The following is a 25,309-nucleotide window of genomic DNA, read 5'->3' as shown; positions in this document are numbered from 1 at the left end:
ATGCACTGCAAGTTAGCAGGAGCCAGCTGTGGTACAAACTTCCTTTTCATACCTACTTTATGTCACCCAACTCTCTAGATAGGGTTGAATGGCCCCATTTTTATAAATGGGCCAATTGAGCTGTAGGGGATGAAAGCACACTTTCCCAAGGCCACACAGCGACCAAGGCAAGGGCTATTCTGGTTTTTTAAACCAGGGCATATCTGGCTCTAAGCCTAGGCTCTTAACCACCCCCATCTGCTGTCTGCTGCTTTGCTTGCTCTGTGGCTTCAGGGAGGTCACTGCCCGTCACGGGGCGTCAGTACACTTTTAGTTCATCAGTGAACCTTTTCTGAGCTCCCACATGGCTAGACTGGAGTTGGAAGTTGGGGCAGGTACAAAAGAGGGAAGGGACGCCACGTCTTACCCTCAGGGTGTCAGATACCTACTTCCAGCTCCGAGGCAACGTTTCTCCCAGCTGTGTGGGCACAGTACGCCTGCAATACAATGGCTGGGGAGCCTGTTAGCGCCATCAGTGTCAGCCCCAGAAGTTCTGATTCAGGAGGCCGAGGGTGGGGCTTGGGAACCTACCTTTAAAGAAACTCCCAGGGGATGGTGATGCACAGCATCCACAGTCCTCATTGAATTAGATTCTGCACTCTGCTCAAATTCAAAAACCATGGAAGAGAAAACACTTTCTCTCAAATCTTCAAGAAGGTTATTTTGGTTATTTAACAAATTAATAAGAAAAATAAGCAAGTTTTTAAAATGACAACAGATACTACTTTTCAGGTTCACATTAAAACATTCAAACAGTATAGGAGGGTGAGGTAATAGCTTTCAGCTTCTCTCCCACTCTGCCTCCGGGAGCTGCCCAGAGAAAACCATGCTCCCAGCATAGCATTTCTTGATTACTCACTGGGAGCCAGGCATTGGGGACAGCAGGGGCCAGACAGGCATGGTCCTGCAGAACCAATGGCAGTGACCTTGGCAGTTAATATTTACTGAATGCTAACAGTGGACAGACTCTGCTCCTGATCCGTATAATGGGCTATGGGATGGTACTATAATTATTCCCTTTTTATAAATGATTTCCCAAAGTTTGTTCAAGTTCAGCCTGTATCAGAAGCACTTGGACCAGCCAAAAGCAGACTCCTGGACTTTTACCCACCAGCTTCCTGGAGCAGGGCCAGGAACCTGCATTTTTAATGACACACCTCAGGTATCTCTGGCCCCTGGTCAGTTATGAGAACCACTGCCCCTGGTGTCCTGGGAGGTGGGAGGCTGAGGCGACCACAGAGGTGGTGGGAAGAGGAGGGAAAGCAGGTCCTAAGAGGAGGCAGCCCGGACACAGGTGCAGAGTGCGCTGAGCTCGCCCTACTGGCTTCTCTGCAGTGGCGTGGCTGACCCCCACTCACATCCAGCCCGCTCCTCCTCGCGGCTGCTAGCCCGGAAGCTCTCCCCTTCTTCCTAAGATGTGCAATTATCCCAGCCCCCAGCCTTCAGGCAATCCCAGCTGCTTCTGTTATACCTTATTAGTCAAGTGGAACATTAATTAAATGTGAGAATAATAGAGTCAGAGATGGGAAAAAATTGTAAAGCCCAAGGAAGAAAAGAAGTCCCTTCATAGGGCTCTGCAGTAGCTGGAACCCTTACTTGACAATGAGAAAAGGCTGTCACCCTGATACTCCCACTCTGCCCAGTGACTCAGGACAGCAGGCCTTTGAATGTATATGCATGTGGGAGGGGGGCATGGCATGTGAGCCCAGGGAGCCAGGAGAAAACAGGGTCCCTGGGCCGCCATGAGACTCCTCTGTGAGGCAGGGGCATTAGGAAGGCCACCATCCTGGGATAAATGACACCCTGTGGCAAAAGAATAAAATCTGAACTGCCTCCCTCTACTCCATTCTCACCCTCCCGTTGGTTTCCTTGGTGAACTCTCGTTTATTCCCCAAGGCTCAGCCCAAAAGACCTCACGTCTGAGAAGCAGAGTCAGTCCTTGTGTTTCCCAGGCTGTGGCAGCACTGAGAGCAGTTCTCTGTCACATTGCAGTTCCTATTCCGACGTCTGTCCCCCTCGGGGTTCTTAGAACAAGGCCTGGCCCTGAGCAGGTGTTGATGAACATTTGTTTGAGACCTCACTCTAACCTACCTCTTCATCAGGCCTTCTCAAGTATGTTTCAGAGTCAGTCACCTGCATCGGAATCACCTGAGACCCACACTGGACCCCCTGAGCCAGAATCTCAGGGACTCTGAGGAGCCCCGGTCCGCAGACAGCGCGGAGAGTGGGAGCAGCTGGTGATGCGTGCGAGTGCACTGGCGCCCAGATGGTGGGGCTGTGTGGGAAACCGAGTAGACAGGCCTTTCATCAGCCCCCAGGGTTGTAGTTTCCTCCTTTGCCAAGCAGTCAAGTTATGTAAATTAAACACAGTGCTCCTAGTGGAACAATGAGAGTCATTACACACTCCACTACCTCCTAGCAAAGCCTCTAATTGACTCAGCCAAACTGGGAAGAACACTCTGTGTGGTCCACCGCCACCCTGCTAGAAGGGCTCTGAAAAGCACCTACCTGTTTCATTTCACTAAGGTCCTTGCCGCAAACGCCCCCCTGGAAGGGTCGGGGTGGGGGCAGGGGGCTGGGTGCCAAGAGCTCCTTCGCCAGCCTGCCTCCCTTCCTGCTTTGTGCGCTCTCACCTGTGACATCTTGGCAGGCGGGGCTTTCCCAGTCAGCCCCAGCGGGCAGGCCCTGCCCCTCCCTGGCCGAGCTTCATAAATGGGAGCTCCGTGCACCCTCGCACCCCACCCCTTTTGCACTTTCAGTCCTCTGTCCCTTGACTGTCCCCTTCTCATTTCTCCAGCTGATAAAATTCAATCCATGTCACCTCTGTAAGACTTGCCCTAGCTATTCCGACACTTTGGGCAGAAGTAGTTTCTCCCTCCCCTGTGTTCCCACAGCAACTTATCATGATCATATGAACAGAAGGTAACATTTATTAAACACTTACTGTATGCTGGGCCAATTTATTTCTCATCTGGACCCTCACTGCTACAGGCCCCATATCCCACTCTTTCCAGCCTGGAGAGAGGTGGAGTGGGGCAGGTTCTGAAGTGGCCTCATGAGGTCCCTGAGTGCTCCAGTTTGGTGGGAGAAGCAGCAAAATGATTCTCATATTGTTGAGGCATAGAGTTGGCCCATGAGACCCAGGCAAGGGGATGAAGCAGCGAGGGCTCAGGGCTCACGCTCGGGTGCCCAACCTTTTGACGTCTCTAGGCCACACTGGAAGAAGAAGAGGCTGCCTTGGGCCACACATTCAATACACAAACACGAACAAAAGCTGATGAGCAAAAAGAAAAAATTTTAAGTAAATTTATGATTTTGTGTTGGGCCGCATTCATAGCCATCCTGGGCTGCATGCGGCCTGCGGGTCGCGGGTTGGACACCCCCGGTAGACCAATGACTGCAAGGCATGCAGGAGCAAGGCCAGCTCAGGGGAGAGATAGTGTGCAAGATTATATTTGCAAGATGGCCATAAGCTGTGCCATCCCACAGGCTCATATTGCAAAGAGATGTTGACATTGCTTTCATTCAGAGGTAGGACTTATGTTCCCTTCCATTGACTATCTCAGGTGACTATAGCACAAGGATGCTACGTGACTTCCAAGGCCATTGTAAAAGGTGACACAACTTTGGCCTGATTCTTTTGGGTCACTTGTTCTTAGAACCAAGTCACCCTGCTGTAAGAGAGCCCAGGTGACTTGGAAAGGCTATGGATAGGTGTTCCAGGCCACAGCCCCAGCGAAGGCCCCAACCAAGAGCCAACATCAGGGGCTGACTGAGGAAGCCTTCAAGATACCTCCAACCTCAGCCACTGTGAGCAAGAACCACCTATGAACTTATATACTATGAACACTTCAGCCCCCAGAACTGTCCAAGAGAATAACAGATTGTCACTGTTTCAAGACACTAGTTTTAGGGTGATTCCTTATGAAACCATAGAAAACCAGCCCAGATGGGGACTCCAGATGAAGATTGAGTTGTAGGGATGGGGAGATTCTGACATGGTCAAGTTAAGTTTCCACTTATTGGCAGAAAGGGAGCTTGGGATAAAAATGAAGTTTCCATCTAGAAAGTCACAATTTTACATACTTGGTTTTTAGACTGGAAGTCATGTTTTTTATGCCAGCTTGACCTTGAGCAAGTGTGGCCTTGTCTTTTATGCCAGTGTGACCTTGAGCAAGTTACCTTCCCTCTCTGAGCTTCAATCTTGATGGGGTAAGACTCCCCATTGTGGGTAGTGCTCCTTGTAATTTGACTGCTGCCCTCCCTCACATCTGAGCACAGGTTGAGGAGCTCCCTGGTCATCTCCCTTGAGTTTTGGGGTGGTTTGTTATGCAGCATCATTGCTGACTTCACTCCTGGGTCTTGTTGACACCTGAACACTCATATTCAGCTCCTGGGGACACACATGCTCCCCCTCCCTCCTCCCTTGGTGCTGGAGTGAGTCAGAAGCCACATAATCAATGGCCAGCCCTGTCTGTATGAGCTCTCTGCTCATCATAAGCGCCTGCCACCTCTGCCTCCCTCCTTTCCAAGGACAGCTCAGCAGGCACTTAATTTGGGGCATAAATTAAAAAAAGAAAAAGAAAAAGAAAAGAAATAAAGCAACCAGAAGTCAGCTCTCTCATCCCATCCCATGTGGATGGTTCTGATCCACATGTCTCTCATCTTTCTCCCAGGAGCAGTGGGTGAGCTGAGGCATGTTCTCCTGGGAATTACAGAGGCACAAGAGGGCAAATCTCAGGTTTGGAACTGTCCCACTTCTGCTCCATTCCATTGGCCAAAGTAAGTCAATGGCCAAGGCCAAAATTAAGGGGCAGGGAAACCCATTCCATCCATGGTGAAGTCTTAGCAAGGATGTGGCTGCAGGAAGGGGTGAAGAATTGGGACCAATTCTCAATTACCACAGGAGGAAGTTAGGGGGTAGTATGTCCAATTAAGAGATCTCTGAAGACATCCAAGTGCACAGTAATGATGGCATGGACCAGACTGGTAGCAGTGGAAGTGATGAGAAATATCTGTTGGGTGAATGAACACTCATACACCTTGCTATGGTCTGAATATTTGTGTCTTGTCCTCCCCCCAAATTCTTATGTTGAAATCCTAATGCCCAATGTGATGGTATTAGAAGGTGGGGCCTTTGGGAGGTGGATAGGCCATGAGGGTGGAGCCCTCATGAATGAGATTAGTGCTTTTATACGAGAGACCCCCGCAGAGCTCCACTGCCCCCTTCCATCATGTGTGAACACAATGAAAAGTCTGTAATCAGGAAGAGCACCCTCACCTGACCATACTAGCACCATGATCTTAAATTCCTAGCCTCCAGAACTGTGTGGGGTAAAAATACCACAAAGCTGTCTGTGGTATTTTATTATAGCTGACTGAAAAGACTAAGACACACCTTGACCATTAATTTCACTTCTGAGAATTCATGCTAAAGACATAATCTAAAACATGAAGATGTTCATTGCAGCATTGCTTACAATAATGAAACACTGGAAACCATTTAAATATACATGAAATATAACCCTTGCTCTCTCAGGCTTTAGATCATATAGTAGAAAGAGACTGGGCTTTGGATTCAGACAAACCTGGGTTCAAATCCCAGCTCTATCACTTTAGGAATATGTGATTCTTGGTAAGTCACTTCACCTCTTTGAGCCTTAGGCATGAAGAAAGGATAGGAAAACTCATAACTTTATAGAAAACGACAGAGAAAGGTCACTGATGTCAGGAAGGGCTTCCTAGACAAGCAGCACTCAAGTGGTGGAAGGAGGGGTATGATTTGTAGAGACAGAGGGAGAAGTTAGGCGCCCTCAACTGAAGGGATGGCACATTAAAGGCTTGGTGACAGGAACAACATGCAAATCTAGGAAACTGGGCTGGAGCTGGGATATTGGGAAGAGGAGTGTTAGAGATGAAGTGGGGTGGGGTTGAGGGGATTAACCCCAAAAGACTGAATTCTGGATCTGGAAACAGAGGATTGGGGTGGTGGTCAGTGAGTTGTACGTGTGGCCCCATTTTGGGCTTGTCCTTTGTTTAATTGGCTGTGACCTGGGATAGTCCCTTCTGGATCACTAGACTTCTTTTTTGAAAATATAATTCATTATGTTGTTAATGGACTTCCCTTCCTTTTTGGTTTTAGAGAAGCATTAAACAGTGGGTGTCCTGCCAATCAAACTCCTTATATGGTAGTTGATGTAATTGTTCTATTCAGGCCCTACAAGTGTCTTTTAATGTTTTTATCTTTGTACTAAGACTCTATGCCCATGTGTACCCTTGTTGTTCCTGTATGTGTTCCTGTACATCTGTCTTGTTTCTCTATATGTCCCCATGTGTGTCTGTATATCTTTGGTGTCTTTATATGTGTCCTTGTGTGTATCTGAGTCCCAATATTAGTCTCCACATGTATACATCAGTGTGTGCTGAATGTGTGACATTTTCACCACCTTCCCAAGTTCTTGCTCACTCCATTCCATCTGGGGATGGCAACCTTGGCTTCTGTCTAGCATGGACCAGTCAGGTGGCTATGACCCAGCCAAGGCAGCTCAGCACTCAGCCTTCCATCCCAAGCCCAGAGCGAGTGTGTTAGGACTTTGTAAAGCATGTTTGAAACCCAAGCTGCCATCATCCTGACAGCGGACAGCTGGCAGCTGCCGTGAATCCATTTGTGACTTCTCTGGATAACAACTGAAAAATGACTGTTAGTAAGTGTGTGGAAGGCTTCTCTCTGCATGACTCCAGCCGGAATTTATTAAACTTTTTAAAAAATTTCTTGTAATTTCTCTGTTGAACTCATCGGCTCATCAATCATGAGGTGCCTTCAGTATGAAGTGCATCCTCAGTATTGCCACACATTATCTGGCCACACCCGTTCCCATAAAACGAACAGCGTCTTAATGTCCCACACCCACCCCAGGCTGTATACCTGAAAAGATCAAGTGTATGGTTCATTAAAATGTTGCCATCACTGTGTTCCTCTCTGTTTCTCCGTGTTGTGGAACATTGGTGATAGTTGCTGGGCCTTGACTGTGGCAGAGGGGGCTTGAAAGCATGTTTATGGGGAATGGTCTTCAAGTTCATTATAAATAGGGCCTTTAGAAATCCCTTGTGCTAGATCTATCTTACCCTACTGATCCACTCTCCCACCTTCCCACCCTGCTCCAGGCCGGGGAAGACAACCTTTATCAATGGCTCCCTTAGCCCCTGGTTTTCTGTTGGGTTTTGCCAATGATGAGTCTCAGAGGAGATCAGAGGGCGGGAAAAAAAAAGGGGCTGTAGTATTCAATCCCCTGGCTCCTTCTCTGCAGGATCTTTCAATGGAAGGTTACAGTTTCTGTCAAGACCCTTTCCATCCAGCCCCCTCTTACTCTGGGTTCTGGTAACTGCTGCTCCTTTAGGCTTAGAGATGCTAACAGGTCTCCTCTCACTTTTCCTAGGTACTTTGCTATCCCTGTGCACTCTGCCCATACTCTTATGAATAGTTCTTTTATTAAATAACCCTCAAACTATCCAATTTGAGGATGCCATGTATTTCCTGGCAGGACACTTACCAGCGCACTCTTTCTCCCCAGACCCTAAGCAGGCACACTTTCGTTGTTTTAATTTTTTTTTAAATTAACTATGTATCTAATGACCAAAGTGCCCATTGGAGAAAAGTCAGAAAATGAAAACTGTCATTTACCAGGTACCTACTCTGTTTCAGGCAAGCATGATGCCAGGCACATTCCATATTTCTTTGCAGTACTCTGTGAGGATCATTTTACTGCCCCTCTGGTTCAGAGGTGACATTAGTTGCCCATAGTCACGTATCAAGGTAGTGGTGGGCCCAGGGGTGGAAATCAGGTCTGAGATTTCAGAGCCTTTCTGTGGCCCTGTCCCCATCCTCAGAGGCCCTTGCTTATCTGAGCATCATTCATGACTGTCCTGAATAGCTCTCTGGCCCCAAAACCAATAAAGGGAAATCTATTTGCTGAAGCCAGCTGGGTCCTCAGGGTAGCTCTGGAGATGTGCCCAGTTTGGGCCTTCATTATGGCCAGACCCAGGATGCTTGTGATATTGTAGATGGCTCTGGCCCACTTCTCTGCCCCAGCTGTGGGCTAGAGTGAAGCGAAATCTTTACTTATGATTTCTCCCCTCAGAATCCATGACCTAGATCTGTGCCCACAAGTGAATCCCGGCTAAGTGACGATGGAGGCATCAGAAATGGTGTGTGCTAGGTGGGTCCACAGGGAGGGAGGGAATCTTTCGCTTGGGCAGCCCCACTCCTCCACCTGCGCATGATGTCCCCTCCTAAGTGCCTTACCCACCTCTCTTCTCTAGCTTTTCCAATATTACCCATTATTTAGGGTCCTGATCAGCCCCACTTCAAATCTGACTAGATGCCTGCAGTCCCTAAAGATATCTTTCTACATAAATGCAGCATTGGTGCTATGTGTTTTGGCACATAATTGTTTTCTAGCTGTTGATATTGTTTTTTTTCCTTGTCTCCCAGCTGCCCTGGAGCTCCACAGGGCAACATATGTTGACAGAGCCCAACTCTAGCTAACTTAGCTGAAAAGGGGATTTATTGCTCCACAGGAAGATTGACAGCTCAAGGCCAATAGGGAGCCCTTGTAAGAGTCCAGGCAGCAGAAATTTTTCAACCATCTTGTCCCAATGATGTCACTGCTACTGGCACAAGTGTCCCTCCAACAACTCTGGCATCTTTCCACCCAAGAGTCTAAGTCCCAGGAGAGAGTGGGTTCCATAGGTCACACTTGGGCCACATGCTGACCCCCAGACTGGGAGGTGGAGCAGAGTGACAAACATCCCATCAATGCCGCACAGGGTGGGGAGAGGGTGACTCCCCAGAAGGAAAGAGGGGTGCTGCTGCTGACTGGAGGCCAAAAGCGGTCGCAGGCAGCCAAAGGACTATGGTGTCCACTCCAGGCCCAGAAGTGGGCTCTCATGGGGCAATAAGAAGGAATATTTGGACTCTCAAGGAAGGCAGCGAGCATCTTGTTGGGCCAAACTGAAGGTCTCTGTCAGCGCCCACTGGGCTGCTCTTCCTCCACCTCTCATCACCCTGACTCATGGGCCAGCGTTACAGCAGATTAACACCTCCTCCCCAACTTGCAATATTCAGGGTGTGGACTCCATGTATTCTGAGGACAAGCTCTAATTAGCTCAGAACATTGGGACAGAGGCTGCTTGTGGCTGACAACGAGATAAATGTACGTAAATGACCGAGGTGATTTGGAGTTGGTTTTCATTTTTCTCCTGTAATTAGAGAGGCGATGGCAGGGCTGGGGGTTCGTTATCTCTAGCGGGCCTGATGGATGAGGAGGTGTCTGATCTGCCAGGGACTGTGGCTCACAGGCGGCGAGCCGTCTGTCACCTGCCCCTACCCCGGCCCACCCGAAATACTTCTGTCCTCATCGAAATTAGCATATATCTTCTGGAGATGATCCAAAGATAAGCTTTATGATATTTCAAAAGTCAGAGCCCCATTTTCTCTATAATGGGCTTTGAGACTTCAGATACTGGGTTGAAGAGCGGTTTCAGGTATTTATTCCTTCAAATTACTTTCTATTAAAAATAAAAATTCCATTTAAAAAAGTTTCTTTAACTTAGTGAGAAAATGTAACCAAAATATAAAGAGAATTTTTCAATAGGAAAAAAAATTCTCTGTATTCATCATCATCCTAACATGTTAGCTATTCTCACCTGGGCATTTTACCTTACAGTGGGGTAGAGTGGAAAAAGCTTTGGAATAACACATACTTGGGTTCAAATCCAAGTAAGTTCTTTTATTTTCTGACTGTGTGATTTCAAATAAGTCACTTTACCTTTCTGAGCCTTCATTTCTTTATTTTATGTATGTATTTATTGACTATAACTGAATATAAAATTTATGTATTTATTATTTTTAAATTAAATTTATTGGGGTGACATTGGTTAATAAGATTATATAGGTTTCAAGTGTACAGTTGTATGATACATTCCTTTGTTTCTTTAAACAGGCAGAGTCATTTTTGATTTGCTAGGGCTGAGTAGATAAGTGAGAAAAACGTGTTTAGGGCCCCCAGCAGCTGGTTTCTATACACCAGTACTTCCCTGTGGTCCTTTTCCAGTGTTCTTCTTTTCCTCAGCACCCACTGTGTGCTAAGCTCTTTGGGAGATGAACACATACTCTGTCCTCAAGGAGATTCTTTCTGTTACAGTAACACATGTTAATTTACCAGGCTAACTTAGCAGAGAACAGAGAATGGAAGAGTAAACAGGCAAGTTTTGAAGGAGGCTGTAAGGATGTCCTATTCGTGGATGGAACATTAGACCTAGAGCCATGTTGCCTTATTAGATGGCATCACCAGTGACCAAATGGACCAAAGATGATAATTAGAGCCTGCCCCAAACTAAGCCACAGATACAAGTGCCACATAGGTACATTGTTTACCTGTACATCTGGGCACAAGCACACATGCACAATGTAAAGACATGAACCCATAATGTGCATATACCTGTGCGCATGTACACACAAGGCATAGAGAAGTATGAATGTGTGCATACCATACATGCAACTATGCATATGTACATACACACAGAGATATGTGCACAAACACATTTGTGCGCATGTCCATGGCAGCCGAATATCAGACAACACACTCCAGAAATGGCTCCTGTGCATCCAGCTCCATGCCAGCCCTGTGGGATGGCGGCATCCCCACGGTCCCCAGTGCCCTCCCTGAGCACAATCTCCTCTTAGCAATCTCCAGCTGGGCAGAAAATTGCTCTTTGGAAGCAATCTGGACCACACAGACCTGCAATTGGCCTCTCAGCACGAATGTAAGACCTCATGGGGCCACAGGGTCTGGGTTGGTGGGGGCTCATGGCTTCAGCTTGTTAGTCTAGACTATGAATGTGGAAGCCTGGTCTGGCCCTGAGCCCAGAGAGGGGCAGACTCTGCCTGGCATCTCACTGGGGAGGGGAGGCGGGGACCAGCAGCTCTGCTTACGAAGGAGAGAGGAAACAGGTCTTTGATCAGCTTGAGCTCATCTACTTCCAGTTCTGCTTGTCTTGACTCTCTCCATCCTTTGGGGCCCGGCTTCTGCCCCTCTGCCTCCAGGAAGCTTTCTCTGATTGCTCTGGCCTTCAGGTCTCTCCTTGCACAACTCCAAGGCTGATCCCTGGTTTGTTCCTCCTTCTGGAAAATATCTTGACTTTCTCATGTGTGTCCAAAGGTGATAGAGGGAGGCTGCCCTTGTGCTTTCTCACCTCAAAAGACAGGGCCAGGCAGCTTGTGCTTGCCTGTTCTAGGCTGAATGCATTTATTCATGTAGTCAATCATTTAACAAATCTTTGCTAAGTGTCATCTATGTGCCCAGAACTGGATAGACAGAAGGGAACAAGTAGCTGTCCATAGGAAGCTGAGATTCTGATGTGGAAGGCAAATAATAAACAAGAAATAAGTAAATACCCAACTGCACTGAATGAAGGCTAGGAAAGAAGAGAAAGTGTGATGGGCAGGTATTCTAGCCAGGATGGTTAGAGAAAGCCTTCTGGAATGCCCTTTCATCCAAAGTAACTCCAAGACTTGTGCTACAAGCCGTCCCCACCCCAGGGCCTTTGAGCACATGGTACACTGTAATGCAGTTTATATGGACCCATCCTTCTCCCCTCCCAGGCTGCTAACTTCTTTAGAGCAGTGTCCTGTCTGGATCCTCTCATTGCCCCTACAACTCAACACGTTACCTGCTGAGGAAATGTTTATTAAATGAAAGAATAAAATGATAATTTTTATGTGTTTTAATTGACTTGAAGGGGGAAAGAGAGAGAGAGAGAGGGGTATCAATTTGACGTTCCACCTATTTATTGCTTTCATTGGTTTATTTTTGTATGGGCCCTGACCAGGGATTGAACATATAACCTTGTCATATTGGGACGATGTTCCAACCAACTGAACTACCTAGCCAGGGCTGAAAAGATGAATGAATGAATGAATGGGCATTTGCAGCAGGCTCAGAAGAATGAGTAAGTGGCCCTGGCCAGGTCAATATTTCTCTCTCTCCCTCTCTCCAAAATCAATCAATCAGTAAAAATTTTTTAAAAAAGGATGAATAAGTGGCCCACAGTTGGCAGGGGGTAAGGAGATGGGCAAAAACAAGGAGGTGTGGAATTGCACAGAATGTTTGTAAAATGGGTTTCATTGGTTGATATTGAGGTAGATCTAGACATGGAGTCAGGGGAGAGCTGACAGGAGAGGAACTTGGACTGTGCCCAAATTGTAAAGGGTCTTGAATGCCAGGCTAAGGTTTTGATCCTACAAGCAGCATGGAAACCATACAAAGTTTGCTCTCCCCTGTATTCCCTGACACATATTGCATTGCCTACATGCAGCTGGCACTTAATAAATGTGTATGGAATCAACGCTTTCTGGAGGGAATAAGTTAGCTCTTCTTTGCTGGCAGCCAGACTGTGACCAATGGAAGCCTACATGGAATTAAGGTAGCAGTTGCCAGGAGTCCTCTTGGGACCCAAATGGCACTCTCTTCCCACCATGGTGTCTGAAATTCCTCCAGTAGAGGGTTGTTTCTCAGGGGCTTAATGTTATTTGGGGTCATGTTTCCCCAGATTTCCAGAAAAAATAATACTCTCTCAATGGTAATTTACTGCCACCAAGACCAGAACCAGATCCTGGGGGTGGGGATGAGACATGGGATGATGGGTAGAACCCAGTCTTCCAGCCAGAGTTTGGTAACTTTCAGTTCCTTTAGAGAAAGCCCTGACCCAGGCAGTGTGAAGCAAAGACATTGGGTAGGGCCCTGGTCGTGAGGTTGTTGCTAATTCACTGAGGGATGCAGGCAAGCATTTCCTCTCTCTGACACTTGGCTCCCTCATCCATGCAGAGGGTACACAGGAGACCTGTGTTATTTTACTTGCTCAGCATCCAGCTTCTCTTCTAGTAGGTGAACCTAATATGCCTTTGGGGAAGCCCCTCAGTCCATGCTGCTCAGATGGGATTGACTCTACTCCCCAGCCCTAGGGTGGACCAATCTGAGTTATAGGGACCTGTCTAGGAATGAGCATGTGACCCAGGCTGGGCCAAGGAGGGCTGACTCTGGGACTTTTGGGAAAGAGAAGGGCTCTTGGCTTTTAGGTTAACTCGGCCAGGAAAATGAGATCCTGAGGGTGCCTATGGCCACCTCTCTGCCTTTGAGGATAGCCTGAGAATGAAACCGTCTAGAGGAAAGTAAGAGATAACGAGTGGAGAAAAGGGACAGACTCCTCATGGCATCATTCAAGCCTTAGGATTCTGCCACACCTGCTGCGAGTCCTGAGCCTACATGCTGTTAGATACGTGCAGCATTACACCCCTTTTTTTATTTTGCTTATGCCAGTTTAGGTTGTGTCTTCTCGCACAGCTGGTCAGGGGCATTGCCCAGGGAGGGGGCTCTTTCTGAAGACTGTGCACTTGTCTGTGGAGAAGGTGATTTGGGAGGCATCTGCACACGGCCAGGCACAGTGCAGGGGACGAGGAGACCTGGGGAAGGTGCGCAGGGTGAGAGCAGACTCGTGCTCAGTACATGGAATTAAGGTAGCAGTTGCCTCCCAGGCATGCAGAGCAGGAGGAGAGCCCAAGAGGACAGGGGGACAGGACAGGAGGAGGGAGGCTGGGGCAAGGGTTTCCTGGAGGCTCCTCCCTTGGCTTGACTAGTTCTCTCTTGACCCCTTTACACTCATCGTTCACCAAGCAGCAAGAGGGATGGTCTGAGAGATTAAATTAGATCACATCTCCTCCTTTCTTCAAACCCTTTATTTTCCCAGTTAACTCAAACTCCTTATTCTTTATGGCAACAAGGCCATATAACATCTGACTGTTTCCCACTTTTTCTTATCTTGTACACTACCCCCAACCAATACCCATTGTGTGCCCCCTGCCTAGAACCGTGCTTGATACATGTGCATACACTGGAAATACTTGTTGAATAAAGAGATCAGTGATTGAACTGAGAACTGCAAAGTTTCCATTGGATTCAGCATCAAAAAATTTAATAGGTAAGGGGGAATCTGGATTTCAGAGGTTCTGGAGCAGGTTTCTATGAAAAGGAGCAGGAACAAAATGGTCTCATCTTCCTGAATTGTTGAGATAATTTTTATGATCTTGCAGAAAAGAAAACCTTTATTATTTTGACAATAAAAGCAGACTATAAAGGAAAGAACTGAGTACATACAGGGCCTGGCACAAATAACACCCCTTTTATTACAAAATCATAAACATGCAGTTCTGTAACATAACAATATCACACTCAAGCACACCCTATGAAATTTTAGGTGAAAATTTCAAATTAAAACTATAAATTATTACACCCATATTATTACCCTACCAACCACATTCAAGCAGATCCTACTTCTGCTGGACCCTGTATAAGGTACTGTTTTTGTAATTAAAAAGCCACCATGTGGTATATACACAAACCCACACGTGAGAAAGTTGCATAGATCAAACTGCATGTGCGCTTGCATGTGTGCACACACACAAATGAGTACAAGTAAAATGGGGAATCTAAAATCAGAGGTTTGTATCAGTGTCAATATCCTGGTTGTGATATTGTACTATATCGTTGTTTTTTTTTTAATTTTATTTATTGGTTTGAGAGAGAAAGAGACAGACAGACAGAGATGTCAATTTGTTCCACTTAGTTGTGGATTCATTGGTTGCTTCTTGTGTGTGTCCTGACCGAGGATCAAACACACAACCTTGGTGTATCAGGACGATACTCTAACCAACTGAGCTACCTGCCAGGGCCAGCATGCTATATAGTTTTGTAAGATGTAACCATTAGGAGAACCTAGGTGAAAGGTACCCACAGTCTCTTTGTATTATTTCTTACAATTCCATGTGAATCTATAATGATCTCAAAATAAAAAGTTTAATTAAAAAAACACCATAAAAAATTAAAAGGTAAGCTGGGAGGGGCTGCCTCAGGCCCTTCTGTAGCTCAGAATGGATAGAGATCCTGAAATATCTGTAGGGTTTTTCTGAACAGGGAGCAGAAGGGCTTTGGGAGAAAACTCAAGGGAGGCTGGGTCTGGAACATCAGAGCCCATCCAGAACTCAACAGGCCTCCTGCAAGAAGGGGGATGTGTGCGCGTGTGGGTGTGTGTGTGTTGGGGTGGGGGTAGGCACTGGGAGTTAGAAATAGCGCACAAACTCACCATTAAATTACCCCATTATTCATTTCCAAAAGCATAACTGTATTAATCTGATAAGCAACTACAGTACAAATATATTTGTATTGTCAGAGAAAAAAAAGAAGATAAAAAATATAGCCCTGACTGGGTAACTCAGTTGATTAGAGCGTCATCACTATAATCAAGGTTGTGGGTTTGATTCCTGGTCAGGGCACATATAATTCAACCAATAAATGCATAAATAAAGTGGAACAACAAATTGATGTTTCTCTCCCCCTCCCCCCATCAATTAAAAAAAAAGAAAAAGAAAAACAGATGCAACATAATGACTGGACTCTCAGCTTCCTGTTTTAAATGTAGGTTTTATTATTATTTAGGCATGGTGAGGCCAATTGATCAGGAGATGGCCGCTATTGGAAAGGTAGCTTATTACTCACAGTTCCTACGAGGAGGGGCCACACCACACCATGCAGGGCCACATGGGGAAGCACTAGGATCCATCAGGGGACAGAGGGTGCAGGGAGTGGGGGGAAAGATGGACAAGAGCCTTTATTGCGGTTTCTGCAGGAAGGAATCGGCGGGGGATTGGAGGGGTGGGTCAGAAGGTTTAGGATTGGCAAATCAAATTTAAATAACTTCAGTAAACTCTGGGGCGTAGAGGCTGTCCTTAGTTGTTTGATACCTGGCCCTGCGTGATTAGGGCAAGAAGATGGTAGCCTAGCAAGTGGTAGGGGTGTGGGCTCTGGGTGGGTCTGTTTGCCTATGAAAGGCGCTTCCAGGTCAGTTCCTTACCATCACCAGGAATTGGCTAAATCTGGGCGTGGCTGCCTCTCCAGAGTCAGCAAGACCCCAGAGGTCAAGCATTAGAAACACATGGTTAATACAGTGCCTAATGTCGAGAACAGGTCTATTACACACTAGGGGCTCAGTGAATATTTGCTGAGGGAAGGAAGGAAGAAGGGAGGGAGAGAGTTGGCTTGCTGAGAGCACTTCAGATGCCTGTACGATCCCCTCTGGTCCCTTGGGCTATGCAGGAACTACCTTTCCTCCTCCTCTGCTGTCTAGGAACTCTCCTCCTAACAGGCAACTCAAACCTCTGATTATAGAAATGCATCATATGGGCGCACGGGTTGTGGGGGCGGCGAAGTTCCAGCCACATTGCCCTCTACCAGGCACTTAAAACTCCTGAGCCTCAGACTCAAAGATATTTGAGTTTTGTTTTGCTTTGTGTTGTGCTGTTTGTTGATTTGTGGTTAGGTAATACTGCACAGAGAAAAAATTCCAACCCTCCTGCACTGTCCTCCTATGCCTGGGCTCCCCACTTCCCCTTCTGCATGGCAGTTGTGCACCCCAACAGAGAGTCTCTGCATTAGAGTATACTAGCCCACCTCCCGCGCCCCCACACAGATGTACACGATGTAAACATTGCTCTCCGCTCTGCTTTTTTCACTTTTTTCCTAGAGCTTGTTCCACGTCTGTACATATGGAATAGCCCCATTCTCCTAAAGCTTCAATGGTATCCCGTAGTTCTGTATGAACCCTAGTTGATTTAAGCAGATGCCTCCTGGTAGACAGACATCAGGCTGTTCCAATTCTGGCTTCTATAAACCATGCTGCACTGAATATCCTGTGTGTACCCATCCTCATGCACAGATGTGGGTGTCAGTAGGATGAATTCTGAGAAATGGAATTGTCTTGTGGAAGGTACATATGTTTTAAATAGGTTGCCACCCAAAGGGGTTGTATCAGTTTACACCTCCACGATGGTATGTGAAAGATAACAGGTCTGTCCGTCTGACTAAATGCTTAACTGGTTGGCAATTCTTCAAATTCTGGAGTCTGGCTGAGAGAACAAGCCTGGGTGTGCAACCTACCCCAGCCAAACATCTGGACTTGGGGGCACAAAGTGTGCCTCGAAGCTGGGAAGCCGATCAGATCACCTCTCCAGGCCTCAGTGACTTCATCTAAAAATGAGGAGAAGACTCGGGCTGGTGATCTGAAAGTTCCTTACCGCTTCTAACCTTCAAGAAAGGCCTCCCGACGCCTCCCCAGGCCTCTGCCTCCCCAGGCCTCCCCAGGCCTCTGTGTCCCTATCTGTAAAGTGGGACTAATAGTCTTTACCTTGTTTATCTTGCTGGGCAATGTGATGATGCAATGAGATAGTGGACGTGCCAGGAAGGTTGAGTGCTTTGCAAAGGGAAGGAGTAATAATTAAATACTTTTGGAATCCCTTGCCAGACCACTAACATGGTCTGGGCATGCAACAGATAGTCAGTTAAAGTGTTAGGCTAAAGAAATATTGACTGTGGAGGCAAAACACTTAGGATTATTATCCAGAGGTAGGAGATGCCTTCACAGATGATGTTCTGTCTAAAATGTCGTTCCAAGTGGGCCAGGTTAACGTCTGTGTCTCCAGGACTGACAAGGGAGCCATTAAATGCTTCAGGTTGGATGTGGGAGAATTCTCTTCCAAGGTACCATGTGACTTTGGGGGGTGGATGGTGCCCAAGCTCCTTGGCATCTATGCTTTTCTCTTCCCAATATTCCTTCCCCTCTTTTCCTTGGGTAGGGTGGACCCCCCACAAATTTCTGGTCCAGGAGCCACCAACTCCAGTGTCTCTTCTTGGTGACTGGGGCAACACATTGGGAGACAGAAGGAGTAGAGGAGAGTGTGGTGACCAGGGGCAGCCAGGGTAGAAGGGTAGGTCCACTCTTTTCCAAGAGAAGTTATAAACCCATATTTTCCCCAAGTTCTCTGGTTTTTGTATGTTGGTAATTCAGCTCTGACCAGTGTGGCTCAGTTGTTTGGGCATTGTCCTGCGAAGGGAAAGGTGGCTGGTTGGATTCCCCATCAGGGCACATGCCCGGGTTGTGGGGTGGGGGATGGGGGCAGGTGGTGCGTATGAGAGGGAACTGACTGGTTTTTCTCACACTGTTGTTTCTCTCTCACTCTTTCTCCCCCCCTTCCCTTCTCTCTAAAAATTAATAAAATCTTTCTAAAATTGTTGATTATTCAGGTTTTTAAAAATAAGAACTGGGGGAGTCACACAAAACAGTCTGTAAACTGGAGGTGGCCCACTAGATTTGGCATCCTGCAAACTGTCCCCCTCCCACACGGTGCAGATGCCAAAACTGAGGCCCACAGGGTGGGAGGCATTTGCCAGAGGTGACACAGTCAAGATCAGAGCTGAGATCCCACTTGTCCCCTAATTTCTCCCTCTCCCGCTCTACCTCTTTCTTCCTCCTTTGCTCCTTCTGTGTCTCTGTCTCTTTGTCTCTTTGGCGTGAATGGCCTGTGCCTGCGCTGTATCTCTCTGTGTGCATCTCTCAGTGTTTGTCTTTATCTCCTATTTTCTCCCATGTGTCTCTTTTTATCTTTATTTTTATTTTTTAATGTTTTCGAAATTTTGTGAATTTTTACATTGTTGTTCTATTACAGTTGTCCCAATTCTCTGTGTCTCTCTCTTTGTCCCCGCACGAGTGTTTTCTTAGACAACAGACCTTCAGAGCTGGGTGCAGAAATGACCCGCACCAGTCCCCCGTCTTGCGGCTTGTGTCAGCTCGCTCTCCCTCCCGCCCTGCCGCCCCCGCCCCAGGTTTCCGGAGGAGCTGGCAGGGCTGCGGGCGGGGTACCCGCGGGGCCGGCTGCCGTCAGCGCCCCTTCCCGGTGGCCGCGACCCCTCCCCGCTGACCTCACCCGCGCCGCTGCCTCGCGCGGATATAAGCAGCGGCCGGCCGCGCAGCGGGCGCCGGCGTCCGGGGTCCTGCGAGCGCTCCGGGACTCCTGACCCACCGCCTCCAGACCCCAAAACGCCAGGCTCTCAGCCCCAGGATCCCGGACAGGTCCCGCGGAGGTCGCGCTCGGCAGGTAACCACCTCTGTCCCTCTGCCTCTGCCGGCGGCGTCCGGGAAAGGGGGCCCCTCTCCTCCCGCCCTCCGGTGCGCTCCGGGAGAAGCCGCTGCAGATATCGGCGCACATGCGGGGCGCTGCGTTCGCGTCCCCGGTCTTCCCTGGAGTGGGCACGCCGGTGGCGGTCACTCCTGGGCACTCACGTCCCGGCATCTGGGAGTCGCAGGGAGGAGTCGCCACCCCAACCCTGTCCGCCCGCCAGCGGCCGGTCGGTGTCCGGACGCGGAGGCGCAGCGAGGCCGTCCGGGCGTCGGCGTGAGAGCCGGCGAGTTAGGATCCGAATCCCGACGTCAGAAATGGAATTTTCGCGATTGAATCGAATTTAGTGTTAGACTCTCTGTCTCGCGCTAGAAATAGAATTTTAGCGTTGGAATTAACGATGAAATCGGGATCTTAGTGTCAGATTTCGATTCCTAGCTTAGTCATAAAATCTTAGCATTAGAAATAGTGTCTTAGCGTTGGAATTAGAACGGTGATGAAAGATGAGAGAAGAATGTTGCGGTGGGAACCTCAAGGCGAATCTTAGCCCGCGACGCGGCGGGAGCATCCTGGCCGTCGGGCCGGCGCTGCAGGCTTTGTTACACTTCTGCCCAGCCTGTCCTAGCGGGGGCCGCCCCAGCTCCGCGGAACACGGAGGGGGGTGCTGGTGGCGTCCGTGTTCCCACGGCCTCCTGCCTCGCACAGGCAGAATTGGGTGCGGGCAGGCGCTCCAGGCATCTCTATGGGTGAGGCTACCTGGAGCCCGAGGCAGATCCTCCTGTTGTCCCCACTCCAAGGTGGCAGGTGGTCCTGCTCTCTGAATGGTGTATTGAAGTGGTTTACTACTCCGGCCTCAGGGAACTTGCTGGGGCAGGAAAGGAGGAGATGCAGCGGACTGGGAGTGGGGCGCGGTGGGCTTATGCTCTGTCTCTGTCCTCCCAACCCCAGGCTCCAGGATGCCTGGCCCTTGGTTGCTGCTCGCCATGGCTTTGACCCTGACCCTGACCGGTGTCCCCGGAGGCCGCACACAGGCCCAGGTGGTCCAGCAGGAGGCGGCGATGGCTGCAGAGCACCCGGGCCTGGACGACTTCCTGCGCCAGGCAGAGCGTCTCCTCCTCCTTCGGGAAGACCTCCAGCGGCTGGGAGGGGTCCAGGGAAATCGCGAATTAGGTGAGAGGCCGGTCTGTCCCGGGCTGCCCAGGGGACAGGAGGCGGAGGAGAGGGCTGGGGGAAGCCCAGAGCAGAGGAGGGACTCGGTATTCTAGCCTCGTTCTCAGAAACTCTCATTGGCCACACCCCGCTCAGGGTCGCGAGTTGGCGCTTTTCTGGGACCAGATTCTTCTTGCATCTCAGCTCTGGAAATATTTCACAGAGAGCATATCTTCAGAGGGGAAGATTCTGTGCTGGGGAGAGAGTCTGAGTGTTCACCACTTATGAGGCGTATATCTGCCAGGCAGTCGCTGTTCTAAGTCCTTCAAACACCTCATCGCACGTAGAGGTTGATCTTCCTAACAACCCCTTAGATATATACTGTTATTAACCCTCATTTTACACAAAAGAAAACTGAGGCTCAGAAAGGTTAAGTGCGTTGCTTATGGTCACCCAGCTAGGGAGTGGCAGAGTTGGGATTGGAACAGGAAGTCATGCCTTTGACCATCTGCCTGTGTGTGCCTGTGGGCCCTGAGAGACAGATGCAAGGCCATGACTCTGGGTGAGTGGGCGAGTGTTGCAGGACTTTCTACCCTGACTGGGGGGAAGACGGGAGTGGGCACTCAGAGGTCAGGGGGTCCCTCACTGGCCTCTTTCCTTCCACAGAGTCCCAGATCTTTCAGCCTGATTGGCTCTCTAAGCGTCAGCATCCAGGCAAAAGGGAGGAGGAGGCAGAAGAGGGAGTTGAAGAGGAGGAGGAAGAAGGAGGGGCTGTGGGGCCCCATAAACGGCAGCACCCAGGCCGGCGGGAGGATGCAGCTCTTTGGTCAGCTGATGTGACCCAACAGAAGCGGCAGCACCCTGGCCGGCGCTCCTCCTGGCTGGGGTATACTTTCACCAAGAGGCAGCACCCAGGCAAACGGCTGGTGGATCCCGTTGCCCAAAGGAGCTGGGAAGAGGAGGAAGAAAAAGAGGAGGAGGAGGGAGAGCTGATGCCTGAGAAACGCCAGCATCCAGGGAAGAGAGCCTTGGGAGGCCCATGTGGGTTCCAGGGAGCTTGTGGTCAAGCCAGCCTCCTGCTGGGGCTCCTGGATGACCTGAGCAGGGGTCAGGGGCCTGAGGAGAAGCGGCAGCACCCAGGGCGGCGGGCAGCCTGGACCACGGAGCCCCTGGAGGAGTGAGCACAGTTTCTTGTAAAGTTGAGCTTGGGGTCTAAGAAGGTCTTGAGCCCTGTGAACCCTATCCCTTTTTGACCCCCTCTTTCCCTCCTTCTTAGATCCCTCATCATAAACCTGAACCCCCCTGTATGCACACACCCAAACTCCTGGCTGTGCCCTCCTCCGTCAGGGACATGGAAAATCATCTTGAGTTAAAAACCTACATTACTTCACTTCGCATTGCTGGCAAGGGGGCAGATCCCAGAAACCCTCTCCTACCCGCAGGCCTGCTCCCCTGCCTTAGCCCTGGCTAAGATGACCCTTCTGTGTTTTCTAAGTGATTCTCAGAGAGAGGCAGAGTTCCTCTGGGGCAAGTAGCCAGTGGGGTAGGGTGGGGGGCAATTGAAGTGGTGATGTCCAAATTTGGCTTCCATCCCATGTCCCATGCGTCAGGCTTTGCCACATGTAGACTTGCCCCCAGAACCAAAGGTCTCCTCCCCTTCTTGTGTGGTATTTTTGCGGGTGGCAGCACCTGACTTATGCTTGTTTTCTGCTTGGGGGAGCATTTTAGATGGAGACACCCTGTGGTACTGTGTTGTGTGGTAGTCATGGGATAAATGTGTGTGGGGATATGTAAACATTGCCCTGGAATATGTGGGATAAACATGTGTGTGGGAGTTTGTAAACATCATCCTAGATGCTGTGGCTTGTATATAACCTACAAGGCACCTTCTCATCAATGATAACCATCCTAATGATAATAAAACACACATCTAGATAATCTTGGAGCTCTGTGGTTGTGGTTCTGTCTCAGCTGATTTGGGGTTTCTCTTTTCAGTATTGAGAGGGGATAGGACTAGAGCTCTCCACCTCTGCTGAGAAGGGAATCGGGGACCCTGGAAGATGAAATGTCCTCTTCACTGCCTGCATCTCAGAACAAGCTGGGGAGGTAGACAGGGACTCTGGAGCCCATTTGATAACTGGGGAAACTGAGGCCTGGAGAAGAGGAAGGGCTTGCTGGAAGACACAAAGCTGGTCGAGGTGGAGCCATAGGTCTGAGAAGTCAGCTCAGAACACTGCCTTGAGTTTGCCTGGTTTGGTGATAGGGTTGGTCTGGCTCAGTTTTGTAATTAACATAGTTCTGTGCAGGAATCAACAGTCTGTGTCATCTGAGAGGCGAAATCAAGACAAAGGTTATGGTTGGGGACTCAAACCAGGGAACTGTCTCGGGCCAGGCAGGGAGGCAGGCTGGGTGTAGACAAGAGAGAGTGGTGGGAACTGGGGCAAACTGAAGAGGCCATCTAGAGACACTTAAATATAATCACACACTCTAAAAATCAAAAACAAAAGCAAAAAACCCCAAAATCTCATCACTGGAGTTTTATTGTGAGTCCATACCAAGCATTTGCAGCTTTATCCTTAAGTCTATGTGCTGCTTCCAAATCCCCTGTCACACAGATGACTTTCACACAGCCTAGGACGCTGCGGCAGAGATAGATGGTCCATGTATTTCCCACATTTCCCAGCCTCTCTGGCAGTTGGGGTGTAGTCATAGGACTAGCCCTAGCCAATGGGCTGTGAAGAGACGGGTGTCACTTCTGGGTTGAGGCAGTTAATAGTCCATGAACCTCCTTTACCTCTTTCTTCCTCCCATGGACGTCTGGGGAGCTACATGTTCAAATGGCAGATGGAAGTTAGAAACTGCTCACCCACATCAGACTTCTCACGTGCAAGAAATAAATCTGTGTAGTATTAGGTCACTAAGATTTCAGGGTTTGTTTGTTACTGCAGCCAGACTTAACCAATTCTGACTAACACAAATGCCCCTCCATTGTTCCCTCATCACTGAAATCCTTCTAATCTTTCTCTTCTCACATGTGCCTGCCTTCATCAAAGCTGCCTATGTCAGGACCTGGCACAGAAGTAGGTGCTCCATAAGTATTTGTTGAATGGATGCTGAAAGCTTTAAGTCACTTTTATTTTAATTCCCCAGCCTGACCTTCTCATCCCGCGGGGAGAGAGACAAGCAAACAGATTGTGGCCATTCAGTGTGCGAAGTATTGATTGTGGGAGCAAAGCATACAAGATGAACACAGATGAGGAGTGGTTGGGTAAAGCAGGCTTCCTGGAGGAGAAGACATGCAAACTGAGTCAAAGGATAAATAAGAGGAAAGATATTTTGGGCAGAATGGAAGATCATTAACAAAGTCCCCATGGAAAGAAATGACATGAACTTGGAGTTGCTAACATTTGAAATTTGAGGTCTTTTGGACTCTCCCTTCCCATCATCCCCCCTCTCCCCACCTGCTATTTAGCCCAAAGCCTTGTGCCTTATGCAGTTCTCCCCTTCTCCCTGGTTCAGTCCAGCCCCCGCATGGGCACTCTGATGGCCACAGATTAGGAGTGTTAAAAACAATGTTGTTTGGGGTGGAACTGAAGAAGGCTTCCTGGGAAAAGGACACTTGGGTTGAGCTTTGAAGAATAAAAGAGAAAGAAAATTTTCCTGAGCATTTCCTCTGGGGCCCGATATTGGGAAAAGCACTTTTACATCCACGGCACATAGCAGGTGACTTGTGAATATCTGTTGAACAAATGAATTGCCCATCATAGTCGCCCCATTTTAAAAAAAAGGTAACCAAGAAAGAAGTAAGGTCACTTTTCTAAGCTCCTGAGTCTGAAACTCAGGGGTTATCTCTATGCCTCTAATCCCTATCATCCAGTTTTTATTGTGTCCTGGACATGTCTCTAGTCCACCCAGTTCTTTCCAGCTCCTCTGCCACCGCTCTACTCCTGGCTACCATCATCTCTCATCTCAAGACTACAGTGGCCTCTTAGTGGGTCTCTGGCTTCCACTGTTGTCTCCCAAACCCAATCTTCGCACACAGTCAGAGGGACCTTCTTGAAGTACAAATCTGATCATGGCAACCGTGCTTAAGACCTGTCAGTGGCTTCCATTTCACCTAGGATGAAATTCAAACTCCTTACCATGGCCTACCCAATTGGCATTTTTTAAAATGTCCTGAACAGATCTTAGGGTCTTTGTTTATGTTCTCCCCTCAGTCTAGAGCCCTCTTTTCTCCTACTTCTCATGTTCTCCATGTTACCTCCTAGTGTACCTTTCGGTATTGAGGAGGTTGGTATGCAAAGACTATATTTCCCAGACTCCTTTGCAGCTAGATGCTCTCTTGTGAGATTTGGAAGACTGCTTTGGCTATTCCTGCTGGAAAGCAAGGCAACAGTGATGTGTGGTGTTCCTGCAGCAGCTTTCTGGAATCCAAAGTCCAGCTCTGGGAGTATTAGAGTCAGTTGCTGATAGCAGCTTTCTGGCCAGCTTCATAGTTACTGTAGTATATTCCTTTTTTTCTCTTTTTTTAAAACAACTTTTTTATTAATTAAAAATTTTATTTTATATGTCATATTTATTCATTTCAGGTGTGCAATTCAATGATTTTCAGTAAGTTTACCTAGTGGTACATCCATCACCATAAATCAGTTTTAAAACATTTTCAGATCCCCAATAAGATCTCTTTGCCCATTTACAATTAGTCTTTCTCCCCATCCTCAGCCCTAGGCAACCACTTACTACTTTCTCTCTACAAATTTGCCTATTCTAGTCCTTTTATACAAATAGAACCATATAATATAACACATGGTTTCTTGGCCTGGCTTCTGCCAATTAGCATAATGTCTTTGAAGTTTGTTCATGATGTAACATCATGTTTTAGTAGTTTGTTCATTTTCATTGCTGTATTCCAAGCAGTCAGTTTTTTTTAGCTCAATAATCCCTATGGCAGCCACCTCATTTCCCACCTTCCAAATTGGGAACAGAGAAATAACTTCCTTTGCAGGCTGCTTCTGTGGAATCATTCTACAGGTCTGCTCCTCAAGCCTGTTAATAATTTTA

At 48.3% G+C, this 25,309-nt stretch overlaps 1 protein-coding gene across 1 annotated transcript; it reads left to right on the top strand.

Annotated features, from left to right (window-relative positions):
• The first annotated feature begins 20,055 nt into the window (after positions 1–20,055).
• On the top strand, positions 20,056–21,429 carry TRH (thyrotropin releasing hormone). Its single transcript, XM_054595194.1, has 2 exons — positions 20,056–20,264; positions 20,913–21,429. The coding sequence occupies exons 1-2, from the start codon at positions 20,056–20,058 to the stop codon at positions 21,427–21,429; spliced, it is 726 nt and encodes a 241-aa protein (XP_054451169.1).
• The last annotated feature ends 3,880 nt before the right edge of the window (positions 21,430–25,309 follow it).

Source organism: Pteronotus mesoamericanus, unplaced genomic scaffold (assembly GCF_021234165.1).
Source record: "Pteronotus mesoamericanus isolate MK-2021 breed Mesoamerican mustached bat unplaced genomic scaffold, CSHL_Meso_final scaffold_54, whole genome shotgun sequence".
Lineage (NCBI taxonomy): Eukaryota > Metazoa > Chordata > Mammalia > Chiroptera > Mormoopidae > Pteronotus > Pteronotus mesoamericanus.
Note: the sequence above shows the minus strand (reverse complement) of the source record. Positions and strands in the feature narration are given on the sequence as shown.

Bases quoted from the DNA above. Each gene is read 5' to 3' on its own strand.
- TRH (XM_054595194.1), top strand. From the start codon at position 20,056: ATGCCTGGCCCTTGGTTGCTGCTCGCCATGGCTTTGACCCTGACCCTG. The intron at 20,265-20,912 runs ATTAGGTGAGAG...CTTTCCTTCCAC, and splicing joins GGGGTCCAGGGAAATCGCGA to AGAGTCCCAGATCTTTCAGC.